The 27,873-nt window shown below is 53.9% G+C and overlaps 1 protein-coding gene across 1 annotated transcript in view; it reads left to right on the top strand.

Moving 5' to 3' along the window:
* Nucleotides 1–27,873, top strand: part of CROCC2 (ciliary rootlet coiled-coil, rootletin family member 2) — a gene marked incomplete at its 3' end in the record, with an annotated part of 50,851 nt that overhangs the window by 9,318 nt on the left and 13,660 nt on the right. The window contains exons 5-20 of the mRNA XM_079130409.1: nucleotides 864–970; nucleotides 2,470–2,602; nucleotides 5,880–5,983; nucleotides 6,427–6,624; nucleotides 7,128–7,224; nucleotides 7,295–7,384; nucleotides 7,515–7,721; nucleotides 7,885–8,084; nucleotides 9,322–9,483; nucleotides 9,863–10,007; nucleotides 10,250–10,396; nucleotides 10,663–10,893; nucleotides 22,431–22,624; nucleotides 25,261–25,388; nucleotides 25,742–25,911; nucleotides 26,452–26,628. Of these exons, the coding sequence (XP_078986535.1) occupies nucleotides 864–970; nucleotides 2,470–2,602; nucleotides 5,880–5,983; nucleotides 6,427–6,624; nucleotides 7,128–7,224; nucleotides 7,295–7,384; nucleotides 7,515–7,721; nucleotides 7,885–8,084; nucleotides 9,322–9,483; nucleotides 9,863–10,007; nucleotides 10,250–10,396; nucleotides 10,663–10,893; nucleotides 22,431–22,624; nucleotides 25,261–25,388; nucleotides 25,742–25,911; nucleotides 26,452–26,628 (2,490 nt within the window). The remainder of the gene's footprint in view (nucleotides 1–863; nucleotides 971–2,469; nucleotides 2,603–5,879; nucleotides 5,984–6,426; nucleotides 6,625–7,127; nucleotides 7,225–7,294; nucleotides 7,385–7,514; nucleotides 7,722–7,884; nucleotides 8,085–9,321; nucleotides 9,484–9,862; nucleotides 10,008–10,249; nucleotides 10,397–10,662; nucleotides 10,894–22,430; nucleotides 22,625–25,260; nucleotides 25,389–25,741; nucleotides 25,912–26,451; nucleotides 26,629–27,873) is intronic.

Raw genomic sequence — 27,873 nt, forward strand, 5'->3', positions numbered from 1 at the left:
TCGGTCCTCCCAGGGGAACACCTGTTCCCAAGGGGCTCCCACCCAGGAGCTTCCCAGGACAGGGTGCCGAGGGCCCCTCATCTTGGTCCCACCTGGAGCATGGCCAGTCCACATGGCCTGCCCACCTCCAGCCTCTGCACCCTGGGGCAGGCCTGGGGCTGTGCAGGGGAGGGAGCTCTTCCCTGCCACAGAAGGCCTGTAGATCAGTGAGCCGCGTGAGTCAGAAGCCATCGAGCGGCCTGGGTGCCAGCAGGCTGGGCCCCAGGGCCCCTCATCCCAGGCCTTCCGCCACCCGGGACTCGCTGGGCCCTGGGTTCAGGTCTTAGCCCCACTAGTGACCTCGTGGCCCTGGACAGTGGGCCCTGGTTGTGACCTCCTCGCAGCCTTGGGCTACTGTGCCTGAATGTCCCTTCAGCACACCCCAGAGTGCTGATCTGGATAAGTCTGGAGTGGACAGCACAGTGCTTGGAGGCGACCCTGGCTGGAGGGGTGGCCCAGAGCTGCCTGGACTCCCCACTGTGCCCCTGAGCCCCAAGCCCTCGCCTCTGCTCTGACAGGCAGCCCCAGCCAGCGGGATGTCAGGGCCTTGGTTTACCCATCTGACATAAGGTCAGGGTGCCTCACCAGGGCAGAGTGGGGTCAGCTCGGCCAGCATCTCCTTTCGTCCCTCCTCTGCTAGCTACCAGTGCTAGGCACAGGGACAGGGTGTAGACAGCGGCCATCTGCCCCAGACCCAACCCAGGCCCATCACAGACTCCAGCCCCTGCTGGGAGGCCCTGTCCAGAGTGGGCTTTCAGAGAGGCCCTGCCCCTGCCCCCGTGGGCTGGGGACCACCGGGCCAGGGGGCTGCCACTCCTGTCCAGATGCAGGCCCGCCTGGAGACCACTCAGGCTCGGCTGCGGAGGTCAGAGCTGGAGCACAGCGTGGACCTGGAGGAGGCCCTTGCCCGTCTGGAGGCCTCAGAGCAGAGGTGAGCCCAGCAGGGGGCTGCTAGCTGCCGGAACCAGGGCTGCTGCCCCACAGCTACTGCGGATCTGCAGGTTCCTTGTGACCTTTGCCTGTGGAATTGGCAAGAGGCTGGGGGTCGGGAGGGGTGGGGGCAAAGGGCTGGGAGCCTCTGGGTCCCTGGCCCTCTCCCTGGGCAGGAAGGCTTTTCCTGTGTCCAGCAGCCAGGGCGGAGAGGGAAGCCAGGATGCCCCACTGCCATCCCAGTGCTGCCTCGCATTGGCCCAGCAGCCCCCTCAGACTCCCCTTGTGGTTCAGCCTCAACTCCTGGGCCCTTTTGGCTCCCAGCCTCTCTGATCAGAGTCAGGAGCCCTTGTTCACCCTGACCCTAACCTAGCACCCCAAGGCAAACACAGAGCCCCACCTTTAACTAAGGGCCCCAGCACTAACCCAGCCCCAGCACTAACTCAGCACCCCAGTACTAAACCAGCACTAACCTAGCATCCCAGCACTAACCCAGCACCCCAGCACTAACCCAGCCCCAGCACTAACCCAGCCCCAACACTAACCCAGCACTAACCCAGCACCCCAGCACTAACCTAGCATCCCCGCACTAACCTGGTCCCAGCACTAACCCAGCACCCCAGCACTAACCCAGTCCCAGCACTAACCCAGCCCCAGCACTAACCCAGCACCCCAGCACTAACCTAGCATTCCAGCACTAACCTGGTCCCAGCACTAAGCCAGCACCCCAGCACTAACCCAGTCCCAGCACTAACCCAGCACCCCAGCACTAACCCAGTCCCAGCACTAACCCAGCACCCCACCAGGAACGTCAGCGCTCCAGTCACGGCCCCCCGGGCTGTCATGTCAGCACTCCAGGTCCCCAGCCCCACAACGGTCCTGGGAGGGAGGGCTCTGCAGGCCCTGGAGGGCTGGCTGCAGGCCGGCAACACCAGGCCTGGAGAGTGAGCAGGCTGATCCTTCCTGCAGGAGGCTCACCCTTGGGGGCAGGAAGAGTGCTCAGAGCATTCTGAGAACCGGCCTTGAGGAGGCCAAGGCCAAGGCTCCTGGCCTTGCAGCCGGTGGTGGGGCTGCTCCCAGAGACGCCAGTCTACCCAGCAGCTGGGGGTCCCTGAGGGCTGTGCGCAGACCTGATGGCAGGGCAAGGGGGACAGGCCCATGGCTGAAGGAGAGGCCGCCCCTCTAGAGCCTGCCTGCCCAGGGCTCCCTCCCCATTCCCCATGGTTGCCCCCTGCGAGCCCTCTGTGAGCCCTGCTCCTCCCAGACAGAGCCAGAGGCTCAGGCAGAGGTGGGTGCAGGGCACATCTCAGGAAGGGAGGAGGGCACTGGGCTAGGAGACCCCTTCATGCTGGCCTCCAAGAGGGTTGCGGGGTCAGCATTGCATGGGGCAAAGCTGGGCCCAGGGGTTTGGGGCTCCCCTTGAGCTTTGACTGGGGTCTTGGGCTGAGCCCCTCTCTAAGGATGGACCCCCTCCACCAACACTGGGTTTTGTCCACCCAGGAGCTCCAGCCTTTCCCAGGTGAACGCACTCCTGCGGGGACAGCTAGAGCACATGCAGAAGGCCAACGCCACGCTGGCCCAGGAGCTGGCCAGCACAGCGGGCAGCACGCTCCACCTGCTGGGGCAGAGGCAGGTGCGGCCCTGGGCACCAGAGGTGTCCTATCTCGGCAGCAGGCCACCTGTGGATGCTGCCAGTGGGCAGTGACAGACCAGGAACCAGGACACAGTCCCTTTTGAGGGCACGGCCTCATCTGAGGCTTGGTCACAGTGTCAGTGGAGTGGGGACACCCCAGTCCCCTTTCCCTTGAGGGGAGAGTGAGGCCCTGAGAACAGAGGAGGCTGGCTGTGGTGTGCACCGCCCTGTTTGCCAGGCTGGCTGTGGGGCAGGGCCCCTGGTAGGAGCCTGGCACCCCCATGGCTCCCTGCAAGCTGCCCACTCAAGCATCTCCTGCGGAGAGGATGTCAGGTGCAAAGCTCCGACCCGGCACTGGCCCTGGACCAGGAGGGGTGGCTCTCTGCAGCTGAGGGGCTGAAGGTGCCCCACAGCCTCCAGGGGGAGGGTCTGAGTGCAGAGCCATGCCCACGCACGTGCCATGGGCAAGTGTGTCCCAGATGGAGACAGCCTTGGGAGGTGGCCGCCCTACGTCAGGGCCTCAGGCTGGCCCCACAGATGTCCCTCAAGCCTACCCCAGAGGCCATCACTGCCCATCCCACTGGCACCAGGCAGGACAGACCATGGGGGTCAAGCCAACAGAGAGGGCTGGACACCCACACCCCAGCCCCGTGGCTGTCGATCCTGACCACAGCAGCATGGACCCTCCTGCCACCACCCCCTGTGTGGAAGGAGGGTGTCAGGGAGCCACCTGGTGTGAGGGGACGCACTGCCTGACAGGCTGTCCCAGGAGCTGCCTCTGTCCCCATGGGAACCTCTGATGGCAGGACTCCAGATAGGAGGCTGAGACCGCTCACCCAGCACCGGGTCCCCGCCGTGCAGCTGGGTGGCCCCACGGCACCCAAGGATCCGTTCCCACCTGTGAAATGGAGTGCCTTCCAGTGGGGATCCCGAGTCCACCTTGTCCTCGGCTCCTGGGGAAGGGGCTTTGTGCCTGGGTCGTGGACACTTCTCCCTGGCTGCCAGCTCGCTCTCACCCTGCGCCAGTGCCTCCCGGGCCTCCACCCGGGAGTGACCATCCTGGCACTGGGGCTCCTGCAGGCTCCGCTCTGGCCTGGGCGTTGGGCAGCTCCCCCGGAGCTTTCCATGGGTTCCTCCCCGTGCACCCTCCTGAGCTCTCTGGCCTGGCGCCCTCGCGGTTTGGGGAAAGGAGTCATCGCCCGCACTCAGCCCTGCTCGGCCCTAACGCTGGGGTGTGTGTGGGAGCCCCCGGCAAGGCCTGCTCTCGGTGGTGCTGGTCTGCGTGGCGGGTCCTCCCCTGTGCTCCTGTTCAGCAGGGGCTTCTGCGTGACTGATCTTGGTTGATCCACCTGCATGGCTTAAATTCCGAGTGCTGTAGGCTTTGCCTTTAGCAGAGTCCATGGATTCCTTTCCAGGCATCTTGCTGCCCGCTGGTTCTACCGGCCTCCTGTTTTCGGTGTGTGTTAGAAGCAGTTATTTTGTGGTCCAGCGTCTGCATTTTCCAAGACCTGAGTCTATTGCTTTTGCTGTGTCCACATCATGATGCTTTGTCTCCTGTTTGGGGTGATTTTCTTATTTTTTAACTACTTTTTAGCTGTTTGTTTTCCGTGGAACTTTGTGGAAACTCTTGGAAAGTTGCGGTGAAGGTACTATTTCCCAGGAGGGATTTCATCTGCCTCTGATGTGCTGGGGTTCAGCACCTCAGGGCCCCACCCGAGGAGCTGCTCAGCTCCGTGTGAGAGCGTCCAGGCTCACCTGAGCTGGCTCGCAGTTCCACGCCCAGGGAGGACCCTTCTCTGCTTACCACCAACTTGCCGGACAGTTTTCTCCTGCAGGGCACGTGTGTGTGTGCGTGTGTGTGCAAGGTGTGAGAGTGTATTAGAGTGTGTGTGGGCCTGGTGTGTGTGGGTGTGTGTACACGTGTGTGAGCATGTGTGTGAGCCTGTGGTGTGGTAGGCATGCATGTGAGTGTGCATGGTATGTGAGTGCATGAGTGTGTGTGCGTATGGTCCTTAGAATGTGTGTGGCATGTGTGGATGTGTGTGGTCCACATGAGTGTGGTGTGGGTGTGTGTGGCCCACGTGAGTGTGGTGTGGGTGTGTGGTCCACGTGTGTGGCATGGGTGTGTGTCCACGTGAGTGTGGCGTGGGTGTGTGTGGTCCATGTGAGTGTGGTAGGTGGGTGTGGTCCACATTGTCGTGGGCGTGTGTGATCCACGTGTGTGATGTGGGTTTGTCGTGGGCACGTGTGATCCACGTGTGTGATGTGGGTTTGTGTGGTCCATGTGAGTGTGGTGGATGTGTGTGGCGTGGGTATGTGGTCCACGTGTGTGATGTGGGTGTGCGTGGTGTGTGGCTAGCTGTGCTTGTGCTGGTCTCCAGCTCGCCCTCTATCCCCCCACCCCTGCCCCACTGAGAGCAGCTCTGGGGGTCTCTCTGGGGGTGTGAGGAGGCGCTGCACCTGGACGTGCCTGGGTTTGGCTGAGGCCCCTGAGGCCCTGGGGTCAAGGACACATTTCTCTTGCTCTGTTTGGCAAGAAATTGGCTGTTTCCAGACCCCACAGGGTTGCACCTGAGCCTTCCTTCCACGGTGGCCGGCCAGCCTGCCCAGAGAGAGGGCTGGGTCTGCAGACTCAGGCTCCTGCGGGCAGTGCCAGAGGGTGTATCATCCCCACCCTGGACGTCAGCCCAGAAGTGGGACGCGCCTCGCCCCGACCAGCTGTGGTGCAGGAGCAGGTGGCACGCTGCACAGAGGGTGTGGGCAGGGGCTCAGGCAGCTCCGGAGGTGGCGGAGTGGTCCTGCACGGGCAGAGAGCGTGCTGGGGAGAGCCGGTGGGGCTGTCCCTGCTGCACCGTGGGCTGGCCCCTGTGCCCTGCGCTCTCGAGCACGGGGTCTACATCTGACGTCGCTAGAGCCCCTGGGTAAGGGCTCTGTGGGAGGAAGGCAGGGAGGAGCTGCCGGAGGGCCTGGGCCAGCAGGAGAGGAGGCGGGTCCTGAGCAGCTCCTGGGGGCAGCCGCAGCTGCCCTGTGGGGACCACACTCACCTGGACGCCCTTCCTGGGCTGCCTGGTAGGACCTGGGAGTGCTCTCTTCTGTGGGTCCATATGCATTGTTCCCCAGGTGGGGAGCACAGGACATGGGGACCCTGGGACCTGGTAGGTGACACACTTCCCCACTCTCAGCCTCCACAGAGCCAACTTAGCTTGACACCTGTGGAAGAGTGGGCAGGAGGGGTCAGGGCCCCAACCTGCAGTGGACATGGGCCTCTTGTTGGCAGACCCGGCAGACAGGCCCTGGGCAGCCGTGGGACTTCCTCCGGCTGAGGAGACAGGCCTCGGAGCTCCGCGAACATGTGGCCCAACTGCGGGCAGCCACGGAGAGGTGAGTCCGTCCACGCCCAGGGCACTCCTGAGCAGGGCGTGCAACTCCTCCCGGGCACCGCCACACCAGCCTTGTTCAGGGCCTGGCTGGACACGGAGTGAGGGAGGACGAACGGAGGGACAGAGCAGGCGGCCTGGCGACGGGAGGACACAGGTCCAGCCCGCTCTTGCTGGCGCCTCACGAGGGCCTGTCCTGGGCCACCCGCCACTCGTACTGCTTTGCATCATCATTTGTACACGAGGAGACTGAGGCCAGAGGGCCAGGGTCTTGCTGCAGGCTGCCCTGGGGGCCTGCCTCAGCCCCTGCTGGCCTGCTCTGGTGGCAGTTCTGTGTGCGGCGCAGCCATGGCCAGGTAGCCGGCCTGCCTTCCCCACGGGCTGCCCGTCTCTGGCCCAGAGCCTGCCCAGGTCCTGGGGCTCCCCTGCGGCACCGCCTGTCTCCAGGGACCTCGCCGACATGCAGGCAGAAGCTGCCAGGACAGCCCAGCGCCTGTGCACAGCCTGCAGCAGCCTGGACTCCAGCCTGCAGCGGGCGGCCAGCATCACGACCAGCACCCTGGAGCATCGGCTGCGGGACCAAGTGGGGGAGATGCTGCAGCTGCAGCGTCGCTGGGACACGGAGAAGGCGGAGCTGCGTGCCAGGTGGGCCGGGGGGACCCCGCATGCCGCCGGGCCTGCACGGCCCCTCCCTCAGGGCTGCCCAGTCAAACCTGCCCCAGCCCAGCTCCGGAGCAGACGGGGCCCAGGGAGCGCCAGACAGCCCCCCGAAGTCTGCAGGGCCAGAGGGAGACCAGGTACCGCGGGGGAGCCAGGGGTCTTACAGAGGGGTCCTGGGAAGGAGGAAGGGACACTCTGCGGGCAGAGGAGTCCCACCAGAGGCCCCTCAGAGCAAAGGCAGGCCTCCAGCAGCCACTCCTGGAGGTTGGCCAGGGGCGGCCTCGCGCGACAAGCCCAGGGTCTCGCTTCGCTCCTGAGACCAGGGGAGCCAGGAAGGTTCTCGGCCAGAGAGGCATGAGGTCAGGCCAGGGGACAGCACCGTTCAGGCAGAGGTGTGGCCCTGGCAGCGCAGGGAGGCTGCCTGTAGAGGAGTCTAGACAGAACCAGCACCTCCCCTGGTCTCCTCGCCCACCCCAACGTCTGCCCAGACTCTTGGAGCAGATGCTGCTAGTGGACAAGCTCACTCAGCAGTGCGAGCAGAGGGCAAGGACCATCGCTGCCCTGAGAGCGGACATCCAGAAACTGGTTCGTGAGGTGGACGTGGGGAAGCCCGGCTGCGAGGCCTTGTCTGCCCCCTGAGGGTCTCTACCTGCAGGAATCCCGATGCGATGGGGGCCCTCTGGCGGCAGATGCCCTTGGGGATGAGATTGAGTCCCTTCAGCAGATCTTGGCCAGCATCATGGAGGTACGGCCGATCCCGAGTCCTGGGTGCCAGCTGGAGTGACCTGCAGGGCCCATGACTCCAAGAACACTCGAGAAGGTCCCCCTTGCTCACTGCCTGCACTCCCCTGTCCCTTCCTCTCTGCACTCTGAAGGTGGCCCAGGAGGATGCCAGGTGTCTGGAGCTGACATGGAGCAGCAGCGCCGAGGGCCAGGAGGCACTGAGCCCACCAAGGAGCCCCACACACGCCACGTCCCCCCACCAGGGCGTGTCCCCACCGCAGGCCCACGCCCCAGCCCACCTGGACCCTGCACTGCATGCCGTGCAGACAGCCATTGAGAGACGGCGGCATCGGGAACGGGTGGGCGGCTGGGACCTGGGCGCCAGGGTCTCCCTCTGCTTGGCAGATGCGCCATTGCCCTGGTGGGCCAGCGCGGGGTCTCCAAGGGCCGGCTCAACTGTAGGGTTCTTCCTGGGGTATCTGGGGGCTGGGGCCTCTGGGCTCACAGGTGCCTGCCCGGCAGGAGCTGCGTCTGCAGCTACAGTCCTCCCTGGAGGCGGCGGCCAGGCTCCGGGAGCAGCTGTCCGGGTGCCAGCAGGAGCTGCGGGCCTCACAGAGGCTCCTGCGGAGAAGGACACAGGAGCAGGAGGCCCTCCTGGCCAAGCTGCAGGCCCAGAGGCGTGAGGTCCAGCACTACCAGAGGACTGCGGAGCTCTCAGGAAGGTGCCAGGCAGTGCGCCGGGCGGGGGGCCCACAGGGGGCACTGAGAGCTCGCCCCCAGGCCCTGCAGTGGAGGAGTGTCAGGCCACATCTCCAGGTGCAACCACCAGGCCGCCCCTGCCCTGCATCCCTGCTCCTCCTGTACGGAGGACACCCTTCCCCTCACCGGGTCCCCGTGCTCACCGCACGGCCCTCCGCCCAGTGCAGAGCCTCCCTGTCCACAGGCTGAGCCTTCCACACAGCCCAGCCCCAGGCCTGCCTGGCTGCAGGACCCCCTCTGGGTGACCCTTCCCCATGCTCCCAGGATCCTCTCGTCCTCAGCAACTGTCCATGAAACCCAGCTCTGGCCTCCCTTCTAGAACACCCTGCTCCACCAGTCTCCACCCTGGGACCGTGGCCCTGGGGTCCTGGAGAGGAGAGCCCTGGGGCCTGAGGAAGCAGCTAAGTAGGAGCCAGATGCAGCCAGGAAGGCTTCCTGCGAGAGACGGCCTTCCCCGGGAGCAGACAGACCCTCCCATGCTTGCTCTGTGCCTGCCGTGGGGGCTGGACCTGCCCCTTCACGGCAGGCAGCTCTGCTAGGCAGCCCGAGGGGTGCTGAGCAGGCCCAGTGCCACCTTGAGAGGCACAGAGGAGGTGGGCAGGGGCAAGCTGAGGGCATAGCCCCACACAGGGTCATGGGCATCTAAGCAAAGCAGTCAGGGAGCATGAAGGGGCAGAGGGTCTTGCTGCAGGGAGCTGAGCTGTGTGCAGGTGAGATAGGGTTTCCGGAGAGCAAGCCAGGCAGTGGGGCCATGGCCCCGAGGGAGGGCTGCCCACTGTGCCCAGGAGCAGAGGGTGGGGACACCTGCTGGACAGGCCTGACTACCTCTGGTCAGGGGAGGAGGGCTCAGGTTCAAGGGTCATTTGGGAACGCTGGGGCCAGAGTGGAGGAGGAGCTGCTGGTGGGCAGGGCTGCCAGCCGACTCTGCGGGGACAGAGCTGCAGGCGGAGGCCAGCCGGGAGGTCACCCTGCCAGCAGAGGTCTGAGCATGTAGGCCCATGTGCCTTGGGCTCCTCTCTGCCCTAGGCCTGACCCTGACCCTGACCCTGACCCTGGCTCTGGCCCTCCCTGTGCCTCCTGGAGCCCCTCTGCCTGTTGCAACCTCCCCCGTCCACCAACCCAACCAACCACCCTCCTGAGCGCATACTGAATATGTCCAGCTAGGTCCCAGGCCACCCCAACCTCCACCCCTGTGCCCAGGGAGAAGGGGGCCTTGGAAACAATGGTGGAGGAGCTGAGAGCAAAGGCAGATCTGGGGGAGGCAGAGAAGCAGAGGCTGGAGGCTGCGGATGTGGAGCTGCGGAGGAGCCTCCTGCTGTGGGCAGAGCAAGGCCGGCGGAGCCAGCAGGGGCTGGAGGCCAGGTGGGCTCCAGGGGCCCTGGCTCTGCACCCACTGTGTGGCCAGGGCCTCAGTCCCTCTCTGGGCCGCAGGGTCCCCTCCCCTGGAGGCTCTGTTGCCTCACCAGGCTCCTCGCAGGGAGTTGAGGGCAGAGGGCTCTTCCGCTGCTCTCCCCAGCCCAGACTCCTGCCCTGCCTCAGCCCACAGACGACCCGTGTGAGGGGTGCCCTCCCCGTGTGCACACCTCCCCAGGCCCGTGGCCTGAGGCATGACCCGTGCTCCTCGTGGGACGCAGCGCCTGGAAGGGGCTGCTGGCAGCTGCCGGGCCCTGGGTCTGGCCTGTGGGGTGGCCCTGCTCACCCTGAGGCGACCTCTCACCTTGCCCTCTGGCCCTGGCCTCAGACAGGAGCACCTGGAGCAGCTGGAGGAAAAGGTCTCTGGGCTCAGGAAGGAGCTGGCGGTGGCCCGGGAAGCCCTGTGTGCGGCACAGCTGCAGAGGGACGTGGTGCAGAGCGAGAGGGAGGGCCTGCGTGGCGCCTTGGCCCGGGTACGCCCCACGTCCTCGGTGCCCGCTCCTCACCCAGGCCTCCTCGGTCACCAGCACAGCGCTGGCCTCACCTGCTTCCTGGGATTCTCCCTGGGCCTGGGCGCCCCTCTGGCTGGAGCCTTGGTTCTAGGGGCCCCCACCGCATCCCACCCAGGCCCCACGTCCTCGCCTGGCACTGGGGTTCTGCTGGAGGGAGGGCAGGCCCCTCCCTGAAGTCCCTCTGCGTGACCACTGCCCCCCAGGCGGAGTCCAGCAACACTGACCTGGAGCTGCTGGTGACGCGGCTGAGGTCGGAGGGGGTGGAGCAGCGGGACTCCCTGGCCAGGATGGCTGCCCTGATGGAGGGGCTGGCCCGTGACAAAGGCTCCCTGAGCCGCCTGGTGCTGCAGGTGAGGCCAGGGCCGGTGTCCTGCCTGGGGCCGCAGCTCGCCAGGTCCCTCCTCTCGTCCGCCCAGCTCTTCTCCCTTCCTTGACTGAGGCCCCCTCCCTGAGAGCGGGTGTTGGGGGGAGGACCAGAGGTCTGACCATGGGCCCTGACCAGGCCTGAGGGAGGGAGGGCAGTGCCCTGGGACAGGCCTGGGCAGGGTCACTGCCCATGGGGGCCAAGGGTGTGTGGTGTGTGGCTGGACGCAGACCCTTCCCACTTGCCCGTCAGCTGGAGCATGAGCGGGACCAGCGGCAGGAGCAGCAGAAGGCTCTGGAGCAGGAGCAGAGGGCTGCCAGAGACCAGCTGGCCAGGCTGGCGCAGCAGCTGGAGAGCGTGCAGGCAGAGCGGAGCGGCCTGCAGGAGGCCTGCGGGCAGCTGGAGCAGCGGCAGGAGCAGCTGGAGGGGCAGGTGGCCCTGCTCAGGCGTGAGAGGGCCCAGCTCCAGGAGCTGCTGGGCCAGGTGAGGCGGGGCGGCAGCGGTCATGGGGCCTCCAGTGCCGCACCAAGTCTTCCTTGTTCCTTGTCTTTGATTTTCTTTTTTGGTACCAGGAGTACCAGACCCAGGAGTGCTTGACCTCTGAGCCGACCTAGGTCCCTTCGCCAGGTGAATGGATAGAGAAAACGTGGTGCAGATACATACGATGGACCGGTACCAGCCCTTCATTCTTTATTTTGAAACAGGGTCTCGCCAAGTTGCTTAGGGCCTCATTAAGTTGCTGAGGCTGGCTTTGAACTAGCAATCCCCCTTCCTCAGCCTCCCAAGCTGCGTGGATTACAGGTGTGCACCACCATGCCTGGTCCCTGCTATTCTAGTTCCCTCTATGACAGAAGACAGGCGATACTTATCTTTCTGAGTCTGGCTTATTTCACTTAACATGATCTCCAGATCTGCCCATTTTCCTCCACATGACAGGATCTTGTTTTTCTCTATGGCTGAATAAAACTCCACTATGTATCAACACCATGTTTTCTTCATCCCTTCACCTGTGGACAGGCACCTGGGCTGGCCTGCTGGCTCCTGCGAGGAGTGGTGTGACAAATGGGAAGGCAGGCGTCTCGTGTGCTGGTTTTGACTTCTCTGGGACTGAGCCCTGGAGTGGCACAGCTGGGTCACACAGTGGTTCTCCTCTCAGGCTTTTGAGAAATCTCCATTCTGCTTTCCAGCATGGCTGCACTGATTTACACTCCCTCGAGAGAGTAAGGCTCTAACTCTGCACCCTCACCAACATTGGCTATTTTTTTGTTTGTTTGTTTCCTTAATAAGTCATTCTGACTGGGGCGAGATGGAGTCTCGATGTATTTTCGCCTTGCATTTCCCTGGTGGTTAAAGATGTTGGACATTTCTTTATACACTTACGGGCCAGTCATGCTTCTCTAAGAAGCTCCATTCAGCTCCTTCACCATTTGCTAATTTGACTATGTGTTCTTTATGTATTCTGGATATTAGCCCTCTGTAAGATGAATAGCTGCAAAGGTCTTCTCCAGTCCACAGGCTGTCTCTTCACTCTGTTGGTGGTTTCCTTTGCTGTGCAGAAGCTTTTTGATTTGATATTGGTCACTTCTGGCTCTTATTTCCTGAGCCATTAGGGTCCTTTTCAGGAACTCATTGGCCACACCAATACCTTGATTGTTTCTCCTGTTTCCTCCAGTTTCAAAGTTTCCAATCCTACATGAAGATCTGGTACCCATTTTGCTTATTCAGGCTGACAGTTTTGACCCTCTGCCGTTTCACCAGCACCATGTGTTGAAGAAGCCGTCTTTTCTCCAATATGTGTTTTGGCTTCCTTTGTCAAGAATCAGAGGGCTGATGATGTGTGTGGGCTCCTCCCTGGGTGCTGTATTCTATTCCTTTGGTCTGCAGGTCTATGTTCATGCCAATACCATGCTGCTGTAGCTACAAGGACTCAATAGTGTGTTTTGAATTAGGCATTGCTCCCCACCCCTTCCAGGTTGCCTTGGCTATTCTGGGTCCTTGTGATTCTATATGAATCTTAGGATTTTTTTTTCCCTAGTTATGTGAAGAATGTCAGTAACATTTTGATGAGGATTACATTGAATCTGTAGAGTTTTTTCAGTGATGTGGTCATTTTAACAATATAAACTCCCCCTATCCATGAACATGGGAGAGCTTTCCATCTTCTAGCATCTTCTTCAATTTATTTCTTCAGTGTTTTATAGTTTTCCTTGTAAAGGTCTTTCACCTCATTGGTTTAAGTTTATGGTTTATTTTTAGGGGATTTTTTTTTTGAGGCTATTGTGAATGAGATTATTTTCCTGATTTCTTCCTCAGCAAGTTCATTATTGATGTATAGAAAAGTTGCTGATTTTTGTGTGTTGATTTTGTATATTGCTACTTTATTGAATTTGTTTATCAGTTCTGACAGACTTTGGGGCTTTCTAGGTGTAGAATCACATCATCTGCAAACAGGGATGATTTGATGGTCTCTTTCTGATTTGCATCCATTTTTCTTCTTTCTCTGACTTGGTTGCTCTGGCTGTTTTCCAGAACTGCACTGAGTAAAGATGGCGGGAGTGGATGCCCTTGTCTCTTTCCTGACGTGCGAGGAGGTGCTCTCTTTGACCTTATCGTGTCGAGGTGGTCTCCTTCTACACCCAGCTCCTGCAGGATTTTTGTCATGAAGAGGTTGATTTAATCAAAGGGGCTTTCTGAGTCTATTGAGATGACTTTTACTTGTGATTGTGTTTATTGGTGTTTTACATTTTTTCATTTCCATATGTTGAACCAAACTTGCTTCCGTAGAATGACACCAGTTTGATCACAGCACATGATCTTTGTAATGGGATGTAGAATTAGATTTGCAGTATTTTGTTGAGGATTTTTGCATCTGCATTCATCAGGATTCAGTGTAGAGTTTGCGTTGGGTCCTTGTCCAGTTTGGTGGCAGAGTGATACTGGCTTCATAGAATGCATTTGGGCACTGCCCTTTCAGCTTTGTGGAATAGTTTAAGGAGCTTTGCTGTCGATCCTGAGTCTAGTAAGATTCAGCAGTGAATCCACCTGGACCTGACTTTTCTTTGTTGGGAGATTTTTTTTATATTGTTTCAATCAAAATCAGTATTCTTTATTGATCTACTCATGTTTTATATATCCTCTTGATTCAATTTTTATAGATCGTATGTTCTAGAAATCTGTCCATTTCATCTAGATTTTCCACTTTATCGACATGTGGTTTTTCAGAGTATTCACATTGGTCCTCTGGAAGCCAGTGGTCTCTGCTGTAATATGCCCCTTTTTGCCTTCAACTCTAATTATCTGGGTCTTCTCTCTCTCTCGTGGCTAGTTTGAGTAGGGGTCATCAATTTTGTTTATCTTTTCAAACAACTTTGTTGCATCGATCCTTTGCTTTGTTCTTTTAGTCTTCGTTTGGTTTATTTCTGCTCTGATCTTTATTATTTGTTTCCTTCTATTGATTTTGGGCTTGGTTTGTTCTTGGCTTTCTAAGGCTTAAGGTGCATGATCAGGTGTTTCATCCGAGACCTGTCAGTTTTCCTTGTGTAAGCACTGAGAGCCGTGGACTTCTTGCCACTGGTTTTGGGTACCCCATAGATTCTGGTAGTTTGTGGGTGCATTTCCATTTGACTACGGGAATCTCTCATTCCCTTGTGGTTTCAAGAACCCACTGCTTGATCCTGAGCACGTGTTCAGTCTTATGGTGCTTGTGCAGTTTCTGCAGTTCCTCTTGCTGTTAATTTCTAGTTTCATTCCATTATGATCTGATAAAATGCAAGAAACTATCCCAGTTTGTTTTTTTTAAGACTTGCCTTATGGCCTAAAATGTCATCTATTTTGGAGAAAGTTACATGTGCTGATGAAAAATATATATCTACAGCTGTTGAACGGGACCTAGTGTTCATGTCTGTTAAATCCATTTAATCTAGAATACAGTAATCAAATTGATGTTTCCTTGCTGGTTTCTTTTATCCAGATGTTTTATCTGTTTGTGAGACTAGGGTGTTGAAGTCACCCACTCTAATGGTTTGGCTATGAGGTGTTCCCCAGAAGCTCATGAGCAAGACAATGCAGGAATGTTCTGAGGTGAAATGATCAGATCATGAGAGCTGTGACTTAATCCGTGGATTGGTCCATTTGCTGGACTAGTAACTTGGATGATAACTAGGTGGTAGCTGTAGATAGGTGAGGCGTGACTACAGAAAGAGCATCCCTGGGTGTGCCCTTGGGGATTGATTGTATGTTGTCCCTTGCTCCTGGTTTGCTCTTCTGTTTTCTGCCACCAAGTGCTGAGAAGTTTCCCCACCACACTCTTCCTCCATGATGTTCCACCTCACGTCAGGCCCACAGCAATGGAGTCCAGCAGGCATTGACTGACCTCTGAAACTGTGAGCCCAAAATAAACTGTTCCTCCTCTCAGTACCAGGTATTTTGGTCACAACAAATGAAAAACTGACTACCACACCACCGTGATTGTATCAGGGCCTATCAGCCTTCACGTTCTGTAGTGCTTGTTTTATAAGATCAGGTGCTCATATGCTTACAATTGTTATATCTTCTTGAGGGACTTTTCCCTTTGTAAATATGTAGTAATATTGTCTCTTCTGACTGATTTTAGCTTGAAATCTATTTCTTAGGGTATGAGTGTAACTACTTCTGCTTGCTTTCAGGTTCCATTTGATTAGAATATCATTTTCAGTCTGTGTACATCTTTGTCGGTGAGGCAAGTTTCTTAAAAAGAGCAAAGAGTTGGGTCTTGTTTTTTAATCAGACCAACTAGATCGCATCTTTTAATTGGAGAATTCAGACTATTTACATTCAGGTTTATTGTTGAAAGATACGTATTATTTCCTATCATTTTGTTGTTTTTCTTTTGGTTGTTTTGAATAATCTATATTCAGTTCTTTCTCCCTTACTCAACTTAGAGATTTGATGGTGTGCTGAGAGAGTCAGTACTTCTCATTTGCTCATCTACCCTTCTAGTGAGAGTCATTCTTTCCCATGCTCTTGTGGTTATATCTGTCTTGCTTCTTTATCTGGATGTAGGATTCCTTTAAGTATTTTCTGTAATGTTGCTTTAATAGTCATGACTTGTTTTGGCTTGTGCTTATCTTGGAAAGTCTTTATTTCTTATTCAATTCTAAAGAATAATTTTGCTGATAGAGTAATCTAGGATGGCAGTAATTCTCTTTTAGGTCTTGAAATACATCATTACATGTCCTCCTGGCCTTCAGAGTTTCTGATGCAAAGTCTGCTTTTATTCTGATGAGTTTACTTATATATACATATGTAAGTATGCTCTCTTGCAGCTTTTAATATTCTTCTGAAAGTTTAATAATGTGTCATGGAGAGTTACTTTTTTTAAATTTTCTTTTAGTTGTTGATAGATCTTTACTTTATTCATTTATTTATATGTGGTGCTGAGAATTGAACCTAGTGCCTCACACATGCAAGGCAAGCACTGTACCACCGAGCCACAACCCCAGCCCAAGAGTTTATTTTCTGATTGTGTCTGTTTGGAGCTCTAAATTCCTCCTCCAATACCTAGATGTCTATGTCTTCCCAGGATTTGAAGTTTCCTGCTATTATCTCACTGAATAAGTTTTCCATGCTATTAACCTGTAGCTCAACTCCCTCATCTAATCCTATGATTCAAACATTCAATCTTTAAGATTGTCCCCAGAGATCTTGTATGCTTTGTCCACGGTATCTTATTTTTTCTTTATTACTGTCCTAATGTGATAGTTCACCTACTTTGTCTTAAAGCCCTTATGTGCTTTCTTCTGCTTAATCTAGTCTATTGGTAAGGATTTCAACTGAATTTTCATTTTATTTATTGAGCTTCTCATTTCCAAGATTTCTGTTTGGTTCTTTTTTAGAATCTCTACATTTTATTGAATTGTTCTTTTAGGCCCTGAATTGCCTTCCTGAATTCATTTGGTTGTTGATTTGTATCCTCTTTAAATTCATTGATCATTTTTTAAATCAGTCTTTTAAACCCTTTATCTGATATTTCATCCACTTCTATAACTTTGGAGTCCGTTTCTAGAGTTATTAGCTTTTGGAGAAGTTGTGTTGTCTTGTTTTTTCAGTTTTTGTGTCTCAATGTTGAGATTCATGCATCTCTTTGGATAGAACTCCCTTCCATTTTTATGTGAGGACCTTCTTAATGAACAAACTTCTCCTTTTTTAAATATTTTTTTAGTTTTAGGTGGACACAATACCTTTATTTTTATTTTTAATGTTGTGCTGAGGATTGAGCCCAGAGCCTCTCGCATGCTAGGCAGGTGTGCTACCACTGAGCCACAGCCCAGCCCGAGCAAACTTCTCTTGATGTGTCCAGGAAAATTAGTTTGAATACAGTGCTGAGTTCAATTCCAAATGGAGACCTTAGTGAACTTTTCATATGGCTTTTTTTGGATCTATTTATTGAGTTTTGACACAGTACATGCTGTGTTGGAGATGAAGTGACCCTATATATCTCACAAGGATGGGAACCCTCTGAAAGTTTAGGCAGGTGTGATGCAGGCAGCTGTGCATTGGGGTGCACCTTCTGTGGTCACGCCTGCAGGCTTGTCAGCAATGCGCAGTCTGAAGGGTGCGGAAGCTACCTATGCTCAGGTCCCTCGTGTGTGGTGTGCACAGCAGTTGTGTTATTGCTCTTTGCTGTTGCTAGGAGGGTGAGTCGTCAAGAAGGGAACCTCAGGCTTTCCCTAACTGTGCTTACTTGGGGCTGAGTTATAAGTAGGGGACTTTTATTTCCCCTATTGTTTAAGAAAAAGCATTTGCTAAGGTTCGAACAGGAGAAGTCATGGCTGGATTGAGGCAGTTTCTTACAACTGGTTTGATGATGTAGGTCGGTTGCAAAATGCCTGCTGAGCATGCCTGAGGCATTGGGCTCCATCCCCAGCACTACAGAGAAAATTAATGAGAGGAACAATTGCGAAGTATAAACAGACCGTGTGTGGGAATACAGTAATGACAAATCAAAGACAACTACCACCACCAGCATCAATGACGATAGAAAAGAAAAGAGCAAAACTAATATAGAATAAGCTGAAAAGTCACTGATTAATAAGGAAAAATTTTAAAGTAGTCTGTGTTGTGGCTCACACCTGTGATCCCAGTGACTCGGGAGGCTGAAGCAGGAGGATCACAAGTTCAGAACCAGCCTGGGCAGCATAGTGGGACCCTTCCTCAAAATCTAAAGCAAAGAGTCGGAGAAGAACACTTGCCTAGCTTCCACAAGGCTTGTGTCCAAACCCCAGGACCACAAGCACGCGTGCGCACACACACACACACACACAATTTTTTTTAAATAGAAGAAAATAATACAAAAAAGAAAGGAAAAATTGAAAGGTGGGGAAATGAGAAAGTGGAAGAAAAAAGAGAGCGAGATGGACTCAGATGTTCTGATTGTAGAGGAAAAAGGGAAGAAGAAAAGGAACTCAGATATCCAATATCAAAAGGAGAAGAAGAGGAATCTTAAAAAGGGGAAAGAAAGAGGAGAGACAGATCACAATCGGGTCCAACTGTCTGCATCAAGGTGTGGAAGAGCAGGTGGCAGGCACCACGCGGACTCCGCCCCTAGCTCCAGCCTGGCACGCGGCTCCCGGAGGTGGCCACACAACCTCCCCCACCCCGGGCCCCGCGGCCGGCTTCCCAGGTGGACAGTCCTGATTGCGAAGTGCCTCTGTTTACAGATCAGCTTCCCAGCACAGACTCGCGGCAGCTGTTTCAGATTTCCCCCATCGCCGTGCCTGCTTAGTGTGCAACACTGCAGCTAGTTCTCGGACACAAACAGAGCGGGCTCCTGTATGGTTTAGATGTGAGGCGTCCCCCCAAAACTCACGTGTGAGATGATGCAGGAATGTTCACAGGTGGAATGACCAGATCGTGAGAGGTGTGGCCTGGTCCCTGGATTAACCCTCGGATGTGGATTAACTGGGTGGTACTGTAGGCAGGGTGGCTGGAGGAGGTGGTCCCTGGGGCGTGCCTTTGGGTGTGTATTTTGTCCCTGGTGAGCCTAGCTCTCTCTCTGCTTCCTGACTGCCATGTCCTGAGCTGCCCTCCTCCTGCACACCCTCCACCATGATCTGCTGCCTCTTCTCAGACACAGAGCAAAGGAATTGGCCACCTGTGGGCAGAGACCTCTGGAACCATGAACCAAAATCAACTTCTCTTCCAAAATGGTTCTCGTCAGGTCTTTTGGCCATAGCAGCAAAAAGCTGACTGAAACAACTCCCACCTCAGTTAGTTCAGACAAGACCTTCTCCACTGGCCCGATCGGCACCGGGACCTGTGTCGGGAAGTGGACAGCACTTCCAGATGTTGGCAGGCTCTACGGTTTCAGGGCCACAGTCTCTGGGCGCGCCTCTGCGCGGCTCTGAGACCTGACCTGCTTGTGTCCCGGTTGTCTCCTTTCTTCCTCCTCCATCCTGTCCTCTGGACTTCAGTCCCCGCTCCCAAGTCTGTTTTTCAAGTCTCTGTTCACAGCTAAAACTCAGTGCCTTTCCACAATCACCCACTTTGAAGACTGGTGCTCTCCAGTGTTTGGACCCCGTCCCCTGAGACTCTGCTGATGATGGAGTGTTTCTGAGCTGCCATCTTGGAATCTACCACCCTTTTCCTTCTTCTTGATTAAACACATGGAGGGAGAGTGCGGAGCTGTTGTGTAGGAGTGTGTTGAACTTTATAAGGAACTGCCAAAGCAGCTTTCCAAAGCGGCCACGTCCTTTCACTCAGTCGCTTCTTGGTCTGTCAGCGTTTGATGTTGTTTTACCGTTTAGGGATTCTCTGTGTGGGAAGTCATATGTCACCAAGCTTTTAACTGATGTTTCCCCAACAGCTAACACATCTTCATATGCTTATTGAATATTCATGTCTGCTCAAGTCTTTTGCCCATTTTTAAAGCTGTGTTTTTGTATTTTGGTTGTGAATGTATGTAGAACTTCTATCGTGAACACAGAACTGCATCAGAGAGATGGGCTGCGAATTCTGCCCCAAGTTTGCGTCTGCCTTTATGCTTTCTTAATGGTAGTTTTGATGGACATAAAATTTTAACTTTTGCAAATTTCTGATTTTATGATTAGTTTGTTTTTTTGTGTGTGTGTGTGTGTTTTTTTTTTTTTTTTTTTTTGTCTTTTTTGTGGTGCTTGGACTTGAACTCGGCCTCATGCATACAAGGCAGGCACTCTACTGCTGGACTCTTACGTGCCAGTTTTCGCGCCCGTTATTTCCTGTATATTTGCCTAGCCTAAGGACAAGAAGAGAGCCTCCTAGGTTTTATTCTGACTTTTGCTTTAGGTCTTTGGTCCCCTTCAAGTTAATTTGTGTGGTTTCCCAAGTGTCTGCAAGCAGTATAAGCACCATCCGGGAACTTGTTAAAATACAAATCCTCATGACCCACCCTGACCTAGTGACTCAGAAGCTCCATAAAGAGAACCCAGAAATCTGGATTTTAACTAGCCCCCCTCCCAGGTGATTCTGATGCACGCTAAGTTCAAGGACCACTGTTACATAGTTTGAAGTACTACTGTTTTTCATACTGATATCCAACTGTTCCAGCACCATTTTTCAAATAAACTCTCCTTGGATTATCTCGGCAACTTGTTGAAATTGAATTGTCTGTGTGGGGCTTGTGGATCTATGTTCATCAATCTATCCATTCTTTTCGAGATCTCCCTGTTTTATCATAGAAAGTCCTGACATCATGTCGATGTGTATTCCCACCTCATTCCCCTTTTCCAAGCTGTCTTTCCTGTTCTGGATTCGTTTGCGTGCCCATCTGCATTCTACAGTCCTCTTGGTGATTTATGCCCCACTCTATAAAAACTTGCTAGTACTTTGAAAAGGGTTTGGTTGAATTCATATGTCAGTTTGAGGAGACTGGAAATCTTGACGATATGGAGTCTTCTATCCATGAATGTAGTATATCCATGCACCTGAAGAATCGTGTCTTTCATTCATTGCAGCCATGTTTTATGGTTTTCAGCATAGAGGCCTTACACATTTTTATTAGATTAACTCCAAGATTTGACATCGTGAATTACATTGCTGATTCAATTGCATTTTCCTGTTGTTCACTACTAGTACATAGGAATACAATGCCATGTACTGATTTTGAATCCTGTGACCTTGAAAAATTCATTTATAAATACTGTGGTTTATAAGTATAGGATTTTTGCATTTATATTCATAAGTAATTTTATTTTCTTGTCATGTCTTTGCCAGAATTTGAATCTGACAAATTACTCATGTGATGGATCTTTGAGTAACAATTGTACTTCCTTTCTCAATACTTTTTCTTTTTCTTCTCTTATGCAGTGAGACCTGCATAACAAAGTTAAATAGAAGTGGTGAGTGATCATCCTTTCACTAAACCCAGTCATGAAGAAAGAATCCAATATTTCAATATTAGCTATGATATTATCTATATGCTTTTCATAGATGCCTTTTATCAGATTGGGAATATTCCCTTTCATTCCTAGTAGACTGAGATTTTTAAAAAGTCAATAAGGAGCACAGAATTCTGCTAAATGCTTTCTTTTTATCTATTAAGATGGTATTATTGCCCTCTTATTTTGTTAATTTGATAAATTATATTTGTTAATATTTTGAATGTTAAACCAACATTACATACATGAAGTAACCCTACTTGGTAATAAGTTAATATTAATTTATATATTTTTAGATTAAATTTACTTTTTGTTAAGGATTTTTGCATGTACATTCATGAGGAATATTGCTCTGTATTTTCTTTTCTTGTAATGTCTTTGTCAGAACTGGTACCTGGGAAAAAAAAAAAAAGGAATCAAAATCTGACCAGTTACACACATGATGGGCCTTTCTTCTGGTCTTCTCTTATACTATTTTCTGTATTTTCTATTCTTTTTTCTCTTCATGGTTCACTTATATATACTTAGGCCTATCTTCCAGATTATTAGTCCTCTCTTCTCCCTTGTCTAATCTGCCATTGAATCTATTATTTATTAATCTTGACTATTGTATTTTAAAATTATACTTTTCATACTTAGTACCCATTTCTACATCCCGCCACCCATTTTCTTCAACATATTTTTCGAGTGTTTTAAATTCTGTGTATGGCAACTCCAATATCTGGAAAGTTGGTTGGGGTGAAGGAGCATCTACTCTGTTTTCGGTTTTTATGTGCGTTGTTGTGTTTGTCATGTGGTCCTGTCTCCTAGTACGCATGGTCATGTTGATTAAATATCAGATATCATATGTAAAGTTTTATAAATGATTTGAAGTTATGGACAATGCCATTCTTCCAGGGCTTTATCTTTGATTCTGAGAGGCAGTGAAAAGTAGGAAATGAGCACTATAATCCAATCAGTGACCAAGGCAATGCACACCCGAGTTTCAGTTTTTTGGAAGGGTAGGCCATTTCTGACTCCCCCCTGATACTAGAGTCAAGTCCTCTGTGAATTAAATATGAAATGTGGCTCATGCTTGATGGCTGTGGGTTCCCCAGCATGTCAGTCCCTCAGACTGAACTTAAATTAGCAAATGACTTGAGTAGAGAGAGAGAGCATATGGTGCGCTCATTCCTGCCTCCCTTCTCTCCAGGATCCCAGCTCCTTGGGGCCTGCTCCTGGGATACACTTTGTCTTAACGTCATGATTCTCTTGGTGCAAATACTGGTCTGCACCACTGTCACTGCTGTCCTGTCACTGCTGTTGCCATGTCTCAGCCCTGTGTCCTGCCCCCTAGACACTCACGGCCCCATAAAGTCTGCCAGTGAGGTTGGCAGCTGGGTTCTCCCTGGAGTGCCCAGTTTAACAGCACCTCCTTTGTGGCTTCAGGAGTCAACCTCCCTCTCTGGTGGACAGCGTGTGCATTCTGGGGATCAGTGGTTCCCATCTACCATGTCCTCCACCTTCACCTCCATGCCATTCTGAATGAAGTCTCTTCTTCTAAAGTCCCTCCTTTCCCTGGGCAGAGCCCTCCCACCTGCCCACTTACTCTCTTTCTCTGCCACACTGTCCCCTTCTCCCATCCCCTAGGTCACATGCAAGAAACAGGCCCTGGAGGAGCAGCTAGCACAGAGTCTGCAGGACCAGGACACCCAGATGGACACTCTACAGCAAGCCCTGGAGGAGAAGGCTGCTTTGTCTGGGGAGCGAGCCCAGCTGCTGGCCAAGCAGGAGGCCCTGGAGAGGCAGGGACAGCTCTCAGCTGAGGAAGCATCTGAGCTCAGGTACCTATGGGCCTGCCACTGTGTCTCATGTGGCCTTGATCTTGGAGAGCCTGCAGTGTGGTGGGCAGTGGTGGGAGAGACACAGTGATGTCCACTGTGTGTGCCTGGAGGGTGGGCTTTGAGTGAGGGGAAGCACAGTGCCTTTGGGGTGAAAGAGCATCTAGACCAGGCACATCCATGAAGAATCATGGGGTCAGCTTTCCAAAGACGTGGGACAGGCAGCAAAAACCCAGTTCAGACCAGTGGGAAAAAGAGGTGGAATGTCTTGCTCACAGATCTGAAAAGTTCAGGATGAACCTAGCTTCAGGCAAGGCTGGCTCCAGGCATCCCATAGCCCTCAGCTACCTCTTCCTCCCTCCATGCTGCTGCACTCCTGAGATTTCATTCCCAGGTAGGCTCACCTAGAGAGGTGGCAAGAAAGTCAGAGACCACCCAGGGTCCTTCCTCTAGCAGACACAAAACCTTTCTCCCCACCGGGTCCCTGAACTGCTGCGTCAACCATCTTAAAACTCTGGACATCCCTGTAGCAACTCTGGAAGCCAGAGTCACAGGGCTTTGAGAGCAGGGCTGGGTCTAAAACCCATTCCTGCACCCCAGGAGCCACAAGGCGAAGTTGGGGAGCCCCAAAGACCAAAGTCAGGAAATGTCCAGAAGTTGAAACGGGCACCTGTGGGCAAGAACAGTGGTGCCCATAGGCTATTGCCCATGGGTTGAACTGGTTCCAGGGCCTGTGCAGAGACCAGAGCCTGGCTGGCTTTCTGCACCTTGTGGACTGTTGTGTTTAGATTTCCTCCTGGGGCTCAGCATCTGAGAGTGTGAGGATCCCTAGAGTCCCAGGTCCTGAAACTCCTTCATGGAGAAACCGCTCCTCCAAATGAAATCAGAACAGACCACTGTTCTGGGAAAGGCTGCCCAGGGTCAGCGGGAGCACAGGTCCTGGGCCCTGGGAATGTCTGTTTCCCAGAACACAACCCTGGTTAGAGCCCTTCATGGCCAGGATGCTGTCCCATGGCCCCTGGTCTCAGCCCTGATCACTGGACACAGGACCACTGCACACAGCAGCCCTGCAGCCCCAGAGAGTCGCCAGCCCAGCAGCGACTCAGCCAGAGGAGGTCTGTCTCCCACACTCTGCTTCTCCGGCTGGCTCTGGGCTGCAGTTTTAGTGAGCTTTCAGGTGATCAATGATGGTGGGTGCTGGGCAGCCCTGCTGCAGGCCCTTGCTTCTGAGGACCCCACAGACACACTGGCCAGCTCTCACACTGGTGGCTCCTCAGCCCCAGGCAGCTACCCTGGCTGCCCTGCCCTGTGGCATGCCTGGCCTCTGCTCCCCGGGCCTCTGTTCCTGCAACCTCTGCTCCTGCGGCCTCTGCTCCCGGGGCCCAGCAGTGGAGGAGTTGCTCTTGGGTCTCAGCAGAGGGAAGCTGGACAAGTTTCGGATTCCCAGGCGACAGGCAGACATCAGAGGGACCCAGGCCACGTCCCCTGGAGACCAGGCACAAGTCCAGGAGGCGGGTGATGGTGATGGGCCCGGTGCTCCCTGAGGCACTGCCGCGGGTTCTGGGCAGCTGAGCGTGTGCCTTTGTGTGGGGGCTGTGTTTTCACCATGACGCACACAGCTCGTGTGCAGGTGGCGGGCCAGCTGGTCGCTGGGGGACTGTCAGTAGCTCAGGCTTTTTCACTTTCTGAGCAAGTGCGTCCACATGATCCGTGTGCACGTTGCCAAGGCGACCCTCCCCACACGCCGACACGCTCCTTGTGAAGTCCCAACGGGCGGTGCTTTGAGGGACTCTTTCCACGGAGAATAGAAGATTGTTTCCTTACCTCTGTTGATGACTTCCTCAGCATGTGAGACTCAGGGTGCACCGTGATTTCCAGAACTTTCTCCCATGTGTACGCATTTCAGCCACATCCAGTCAGGACCCTATGAAAGCCACAGTGCGTGTGGTCACAGTGTCGTCTGTACTTCTACAATGGAATTGCAGTCCAAGTTATGCATACCTAGGGTGCTCCCGCCTGCCAGCCTCAGTGTTGTTACTGTTTTAAGCTTTTGCTAATCTGATAAATGATTAATAACACTGTGATTTGAATCTTCCTGGGCACTTGTGAGGTTAAGTAAGTTTCGTAGATTTTTAGCAATTTGTATTTTCTTTGTGATTAACCGTCATTTTTCTACAGGCTTAGCGACTTTCATTGATTGGTAGGAGCTCTTTGCATGTGATGGATGCTAATCCTTTATTTATTTATTTAGTGCAGATTTTCTTCTAATCTGTCCATCATCTTTAAGTTGGTTTATGAAATATTTTCTGCAGGAATACTCACCCGCCCTCTCTTCAGATCTGTTTGACTCTTGATTTTTTTCTGGTTTTCATGTCTTGCTTAAGAAGAATATGAAGTACCTTTTTATGTTTTTTCTATTTTTATGGTTCTGAGTTGTTTTTCTGTGACTTATTATTTTTTGTTTCTGCACTTGCCTTTTAACTCCTCCTGAAACAGTTTTGTGAGGGTCCAATTCATTCTTAGAGATTTGAAATGAATGAGACACGGTCGATGTGCTGATCCACTGGCCTAGCCTCAGCTCAGGTCCTCTCATGGCCAGAGTGCCTGGGCGATGCACCTGCTGTCTGATGCCTCTGCAGGCTGGAGAGGGACTCTCTGGAGAGCAGCCTCTTTGAGGCCCAACAACGGGCCAAGAAACTGCAGGTCCAGCAGGAACAGCTGGAGGGAGAGGCCCAGAGCGCCCGGCTCGCTCGGCAGACCTTGCAAGGTACTTTGGCGGGCAGGCTCCCTCTGCCCACTTCCCTGCCGAGGACAAATCCCTCTCCAGGTGCACTGCTTACACTCCCCAGCTCCCAGGGGACCAGCACAGGCCAGAGCTTCTGCAACTCAGGACATGCCACCCTTGCCCACACAGGGGAGGCCACCATCTGCCTGGCCTGCACTGGAAGGGCCGAGGCTCAGAACTGGGTCAGCCTCCCAGTCAGCACAGCAGCCTCCTGACACCCTCCCTGTGCCCTGCCCCTGCTTGGCCACCCTGCCAGGTGCTGGCCACAGGTGGAGCAGGGGGCTGTCTTCATGGGCACGACACCAGGTGGGCCTGACATGTCTCTGGCTTCTCAGTGGAAATGGAGAGACTGAACAGGGACTGGACGATCCGGGAGGCGGAGCTGCAGAGGGACGTGGGGCAGTTGCAGTGGCAGGTGGCACGGCAGCAGCAGCACCTGCAGCAGGCCCTGGACAGCCAGGCACTGGCCCACCAGGAGGCCCTGGCACGGCTCCAGCGGGAGAAGGTCTGCTTCCCAGGGGACTCTGGGACCTGTCCACTTCCTAAGAGCCCCACACGCTCTCTGGGGTGGGACCCGGGGGCGGGCTCCTCCTTACAGCTCAAGCCGAGGCACAAGGCCCCCAGGGAGCCCTGCGTGCGAGTAGGTGTGTCAGGGAGGCTCCCTCTGCAGAAGGGGTGGGGCCTGGCGGTCAGTTGCCCTGGCTGCAGGCTGGCGCTCGGAGCTGGAGGAAACCTTGTTCCACCAGCGCTCCCCTACTGGCCGCTGGCCCCCAGAGGCCTTGTCTGACAGGTCTTTATGCCCCACGCCTATCAGCGGCACCAGGCAGAGGTTCGTAAGTGGTACAGGAACCATTAGAAGAAGGGGCGACAGTGGTGCTGAGACCCGAAGAGTCTTCCCAGCCCAAGTGGGGCCTTGGAGACAACAGGGGAGGGCAGCCGGCCAGACTGTCCAGTCCTGGCATGCAGGGCCTGGGCCTCACTTGGGACCACAGGTGCCTGGAGGTCTCCTGGCCCTGATCTCGTCACCTGCCCTGTGCCTCCACAGGAGGCCCTCATTCTATCCCTGGCAGAGGAGAAGGAGTTGGCCACACGCAGGCTGCAGCAGGAGAGGGAGCTGCTGGCAAGGAGTGAAGCCACCAGGGAGACTCTAGAGGAGGAAATTCAGAGCCTGAAGCAGGATCAGAAGGACAGTCTCCACCAGCTGGAGCACGAGATGCAGAAGGTAATGGTGGTGCAGGAGGTGAGGGCCTGCACCCCTCACTCTCCTCTCCAGCCCAGCATTGGGGCCACCCCCACCAGGTATGTGCAACCTTTCCAGGTTACTCCTGGTGCAGCTTCAGTATTCCACAGCAGTCCTGTGGCCTGAACTCCTCCCTGGTAGACATCCTGCTAACCAACCAACCACCCATCTCCATCCACCTACCCATCAACACATCCAACCATCCATCCATCCACACATCCACCCACCTACCCATCAACACATCCATCCATCTATTCACACATCCACCCACCTACCTATCAACACATCCATCCAACCATCCATACACACATCCACCCACCTACCCATCAACACATCCATCCATCCATCCACACATCCACCCACCTACCCATCAACACATCCATCCGTCTACTCACACATCCACCCACCTACCCATAAACACATCCATCCATCCATCCACACATCCACCCACCTACCCATCACACATCCATCCGTCTACTCACACACCCACCCACCTACCCATCAACACATCCATCCGTCTATTCACACATCCACCCACCTACCCATAAACACATCCAACCATCTATTCACACATCCACCCACCTACCTATCAACACATCCATCCAACCATCCATACACACATCCACCCACCTACCCATCAACACATCCATCCATCCATCCACACATCCACCCACCTACCCATCAACACATCCATCCGTCTATTCACACATCCACCCACCACCCATAAACACATCCAACCATCTATTCACACATCCACCCACCTACCTATCAACACATCCATCCATACATACCTATACACATCCACCCACCTACCCGTCAACACATCCATCCATCCATCCACACATCCACCCACTTACCCATCAACACATCCATCCATCCATCCATACCTATACACATCCACCCACCTACCCGTCAACACATCCATCCATCCATCCACACATCCACCCACTTACCCATCAACACATCCATCCGTCTATTCACACATCCACCCACCTACCCATAACACATCCAAACCATTTATTCACACATCCACCCACCTACCTATCAACACATTCATCCATCCATCCATCCACACATCTACCCACCTACCCATTATCACATCCATCCATCTATTCACACATCCACCCACCTACCCATCAACACATCCATCCACCCATCCATCCATCCACACATCCACCCACCTACCCATCAACACATCCATCCATCCATACCTATACACATCCACCC

The sequence above is a fragment of the Sciurus vulgaris genome, assembly GCF_902686455.1.
Source record: "Sciurus vulgaris genome assembly, chromosome: 3".
Classification (NCBI taxonomy): Eukaryota; Metazoa; Chordata; class Mammalia; order Rodentia; family Sciuridae; genus Sciurus; species Sciurus vulgaris.